At 63.8% G+C, this 4931-nt stretch overlaps 3 protein-coding genes across 3 annotated transcripts in view; all 3 read right to left on the bottom strand.

Annotated features, from left to right (window-relative positions):
- Window positions 1-454, bottom strand: part of EMIHUDRAFT_236128 (hypothetical protein) — a gene marked incomplete at both ends in the record, with an annotated part of 701 nt that extends 247 nt beyond the window's left edge. Inside the window, one exon of the mRNA XM_005779412.1 lies at window positions 50-454. Within this exon, the coding sequence (XP_005779469.1) occupies window positions 50-454 (405 nt within the window). The remainder of the gene's footprint in view (window positions 1-49) is intronic.
- A 1066-nt stretch (window positions 455-1520) lies between these two features.
- EMIHUDRAFT_366747 (hypothetical protein) lies at window positions 1521-2668 on the bottom strand (the record flags this gene model as incomplete). Its single annotated transcript, XM_005779411.1, has 2 exons — window positions 2298-2668; window positions 1521-2091 (listed from the first exon to the last, which is right to left on the bottom strand). A coding segment is annotated over exon 2 (187 nt), but the record flags the coding sequence as incomplete, so codon positions are not given.
- Window positions 2669-3767: 1099 nt separating this feature from the next.
- Window positions 3768-4931, bottom strand: part of EMIHUDRAFT_236125 (hypothetical protein) — a gene marked incomplete at both ends in the record, with an annotated part of 2175 nt that continues 1011 nt past the window's right edge. Inside the window, one exon of the mRNA XM_005779410.1 lies at window positions 3768-4665. Coding sequence (XP_005779467.1) covers window positions 3768-4665 — 898 coding nt within the window. The remainder of the gene's footprint in view (window positions 4666-4931) is intronic.

Raw genomic sequence — 4931 nt, 5'->3', positions numbered from 1 at the left:
TCGGCGTCTCACGGCGCGCCAGCATCATCGTGAGCTCGAGCGGCTCGACCAGGGCGGGCTGCGCCTCCGCGAGCGGCGCGAGCTTGTGCTGCGCGTGCGTCAGTGCCGCTGCGACATCTCCCGCGCGGACGAGCTCTATGAAGTGCTGCTGCTGCAGCGCAAAGAGCAGCTGCAGGTCGGAGCCGCCGTTCGGAGGGTCGACCGAGAGGAGCGCTGGATGCAGCGCCTCGAGCGCCTCGAGCGCGGCCTGCATCCGCCCCGCCTCGACCGCCTGCCGGATGGACATCCGCTCCGCGATGCCGTCCAGATCGCCCGCCGGCGTCCCGGACTCGCGCACAAACGCGGCCGCCGCGTCGTGGTGGCCCTGGTTGACGAGCCAGTCGAGGACAAGCGCGTTCACCATGCTCTTTGGCAGCTCGACGGCCTGCAGCCGAGCGTCCCACTCGACCGACATTTGGGCAAGGGGGAACGCACGAGGAAAAGAATTTAAACAAAAGGAAAAGAATTTACAGAAAAGAACTCTCTCTCACAGCAGACAGGCTCGACACAGGAAAAGAATTATAAAATCCTAAAATAAGTCGTGCGAGAAAAGAATTTTCGCAGCCACTCCCTCGCACGATACTAGGCACGAGACTGGCGCGCACTGGCACTAACAGAGGTACACCACGGGAGCCGCCTAAGCGACTCCTGCGAGGACGGCGAGGCACTTAGCTCCGTGCACTCGACCGCCCTCGCCGCAGGCAAGCTCATTCAGAAAAGAACAAGCAAGGAAAAGAATTCCGCGCCGAAGCCAAAAAAATAAAACAATCGTGCGTCTCTCTCGCACCTCGGACAGGAGGTTGGTCCCACAACGTCGACCAACCACAGCGAAACCCTGGAATTGCGACTCGCCGCTTTCCCCGACGAATTTGTGTGAGCTTGAGCACTTGAGCACTGGATAGGGTCGATTCCGCCTGGTACGGGACCCCTCGATCGTCTCGCCCTCCCTCACTGGTGTGTTCACCGGGGGGGGGGGTCATAACAAACACGGTACAGGATCGAGGTGCACGCCGCTGAGGGACCCCAGAGGGTAGATCGAGCGGTGTCGTCCCCCCTCTCCATCATCTCACTGGGAGACGTCGGCGGTGATGGCGGTGTGACCGATCGAGCTACAAGAGGAGCTTGTTCAGCAGGATCCGGGGTGGGCCGAGCAGTTCTCATGTGTGAGCTCTGTATCTTGATGTACCAACACATACCTAACAAAAATGTCTCAAGGTGAGAAAAATGTCAGCTCTGCCAATCACACAGCCTCTGATCCCGTGCCCTCCGCTGCCCGTCCCAGTCGTCTCAGTTCGAGATGCGACTCGCGCTCTCGCGCGCGAGCTGGCCGAGCTTCTTGTCCTTAAACTTCTTGTCCTCCTCCTCTCCTTTGCCGTTTGAAAGGCGTTTGACGGCACGTCTCATCCTCCTTTTGGCACGCTTCGAGAGCTTGGTCCGCACCATCCACGTCGTGATGGCAGCGAACATGAAGGCGGCGGCGACGATAAGCGGCCCCGACATGCTCGTGATGGTCAGCTTCTCGACGCCACTTCTACGTTTCTGCGACGCCGTCTCCCAGCGCGGGCAGGCTGGCTCGCTCTCGTAGCCGGCCTGCACGCTCGCGTATGTGATGCCCTTTGTTTGTGCGAGGTACTTCATCCAGTAGGACATGGCACTCGCCACCTCATGCCGCGCCGGCATCGCCACGTCCAGCTCCATGACGGGTGCGGCCGTCGATATGAAGCCGAGCTGGCACCGCACTTGATCGTGAGCCTATGCTCATCGAGCGCGACGGCATGATGAAGGCGTCGCACGCATCGACCTCGACCGCCTCGCGCACGTCGATTGCCGTGTTCATCTGCGCGAAGCAACCGCGGTGAGCACGGCGCTGAGGACGTTGTGCGCGCAGCAGCGCCGTCCTGAGTTGCTGCCTCGATATCTGGCCAGTAGCCGCCGATATCGCGCCTGGTCAGAAAGGCAGCGAGGTTGTACGCGGCGTGCAGGATGACGAGGAAGAAAAGCCGATGCCGACGTTCATCAGGATCAGCCGCGCGTCGGTCGCAAAGCGGTGCACTGGGGTACGTGGTAGTCGAAGTAGGGTGTGCCGCTGAATAGCGTGAGGAGAGATTCGTAGCACCCTTCAAGGCTTCCCTTAAAAGGGCCTTTTTTCCCGGGGGTCCCGGGGGGCATCATTCAAGGGCCCCCAGAGGATGGGGTACCAAATTTTTCCAAAAAGGCCCCCCCCCCCCCCCCCCCCGCCACCTTCCGGCTTCCATCCAGGAGAGCCGTATGGTAGACCGAGGCGCGGGAGCTCATGTGTTCTCAGGCGGGTTCCGTTCCGGTCTCGAACATTTTGGAACTGCGAGAAGCCCGCGCTCTTCAGCATGCCGACGTGGAGCGTGTCTAGAGTGACGGAGCGAGGGTGGGGGGATGGGAGTCGGTCTCGTGAGACGTGAGGCGAGGAGCGGAGTGCATGGGGCGGGCTAGGGTCAGTACACCTTCACTTCTTCCCAAAGGGGTTGGGAAGCTCAAACTTTGCCGCCTTCTGAGGCGCGGCCGCGGCCTTGGTCGCCTACGCAAGAATCAGGACATGCCAAACGCGGACAGACGCAGGGAGAGCCGGATGCGGCCTCGGCCTTCTTCTCGTCCGCCGCGGCCTTTTTTGCCGCTTCCGCCTCCGCCTTGGCCGCCTTGGCCGCCTCCGCCTTGACCCGCTTTGCCTCTGCCGCCGCCGCCGCATCCGCCTTGCGCTTGGCCGCAGCAGCGTCGGCCTCAGCCTTTTTGGCAGCAACCACTGCCTTCTTCTCTGCCGCTGCCGCCTCGCGCTCCTCGGCGGTCAGTGCGGTGGCGACAATACCCGCCAGCTGCTTCTCGGCGGTGGTGAGGTCGTCCTTCGTAATGACTGCCGGGGGGCGAGCGGGCGGACGCCGTCGGGTGCTCGGTGCGACATGGCGGAGGTGCGACTAAGCGGCCGCACAGTACATGGTGCCCGCTTGCTGCGGAAAGCCGTCCAGCTTCGCCTGCAGTGCGGCGATGGTCTCCGCCATCGCCATCGCCTTGGAAGCCAGTTCTGGGTTGGCCGCTGCTGCGGCGGCGCTCATGCCACCGGGTCCAGCAACGGCTGGCTCTTCCACCGACTCGGGTTCTGCCTCGGGCTCGTTCATGACGAGCGAGCGCGCAGCGCGAGGTGCTAAAGGCGCGGCGCGGCGCGAGTTTCCCAGGCGCAACGTGCTGGCCGGCGTTGCGAGCGTGAGGAGCACGAGAACGAGCAGCGAGAACGAGAGAGAGACCTTCATTGTGGACTGTGGGCTGTGGGCTTCAATTTGGCGTGCCCTGTCATTGTCGGTGCCTAAAAGGTGTGACTCGGTGAGCTAGGGGTCAGGGCTCTCTAGCCCGTAGCCCGATGCCAATCATCCGGCCCGCTGGGTACGCTTCTTAGCTCCCCGGCCCTGGATGTGAGGTTGCCGACTGCACTCCAAGTGCTCCATCCTCCAAGTGCTGTGAAGGTCTCCCACAAACACCAGGGCCTCCAGGGCTCGCACCTCAACCTCTCACAGACCAGCGCATAGCGCCATAGGACGTATTTTCTTCTCATAACAAGGCTGTGAAGACAAAAACTGTGCACCCAATCGTTTTGATGCATGATGGCTCACCGCTCGTCTCCGAAGACCAGACCTAGCTGCAGACTCTTGTGCCACAAAATTGCATTGCACACTGCGACCGTGCTCACTCTCAGCACAGCGGCGCCTCTATAACGCAGCGGCGGCCTCTGCCACTGCGGCCGTCCTAGAGGGCGGCAAGCCCCGCACCCCTTGCTCGGCGAGCGGGCGCGTGACTCGGCGTAGCCAGCGGGCGCCCTCCGAGTCGGCGTCCACGCGGGGCGAGACACGCTCCCAGACGCGGGCGTGGTACGCGTCGAGCCACTCCACCTCTGCGCTGGTGAGGAGGGACGGCTCGAGGAGCGACGCCTGGATGGGCACGTGTGTCAGCTGGTCGAAGCGGAGGTACGCCTTGCCGTTGAAGGCGTTCGGCGTCGGTGCGGCGCGCGCCACCAGCAGGTTCTCGATCCGGATGCCAAAGGCGCCCGCCTCGTAGTAGCCCGGCTCGTTGGAGCAGATCATCCCCTCCTCGAGGCCGCACGTGTTGCCCCACCGCGCCGAGATCGAGTGCGGCCCCTCGTGCACGTTCAGCGCCGCCCCCACGCCGTGCCCCGTGCCGTGCAGGTAGTCGAGCCCCGCCTGCCAGAGCGCCTGCCGCGCAAAGGCGTCGATGGCCATCCCCGGCGTCCCCTCGGGGAAGGTGAGCGTGTCGAGGCCGATGTTGCCCTTGAGCACGCGCGTGAAGCACTCGCGCTGCCAGTCGGTGGGGGTGCCCAGGTGGAAAGTTCTTGTCACGTCGGTGGTCCCCGTCGCGTACTGGCCGCCCGAGTCGAGCAGCATCATCTGCGAGCCGTCCAGCGTGTTGACGCGCGCCGCGTCCGCCACCATGCAGTCGTAGTGGATGATGGCCCCGTTCGAGCCGGCGCCCGCGATCGTGGGGAAGGAGAGGTCGATAAAGCCGGGCTGCGCCGCGCGGAAGGAGGCGAGCTTGGTCGCGATCTCGACCTCGGTGAGCGGCGTCGCCTCGGCGACCACGACGCGCTCGAGCCTGTGGGCGAGGGCGGGGAGGCGTGTGTGTGTGTGTGTGTGTGTGAGTGGGCCTGCGCGTGTGCGTCCGTGTTTGTGTCTGTGGGTGCCCGCTGCGCGTTCCCTCGTGCCGGTTCGTCCGCGTTTCCTCGCGCCCCGGCTTTTTTTTTCCCCCCTTTCCGTTTCGTTCCCTCTCTCTTTGTCCTCCCGTGGTTTGTACCCCTCCTCTCTCTGCCCCTTTCCTCGTTTTTTGCCGCCCCCCCCCCTTTGTTTTTCCGCCTTTCCCCC

Source organism: Emiliania huxleyi, assembly GCF_000372725.1.
Source record: "Emiliania huxleyi CCMP1516 unplaced genomic scaffold EMIHUscaffold_230, whole genome shotgun sequence".
NCBI lineage: Eukaryota > Haptophyta > Isochrysidales > Noelaerhabdaceae > Emiliania > Emiliania huxleyi.
The sequence above is the reverse complement of the archived record's forward strand: the minus strand, read 5'-3'. Positions and strand labels throughout refer to the sequence as shown.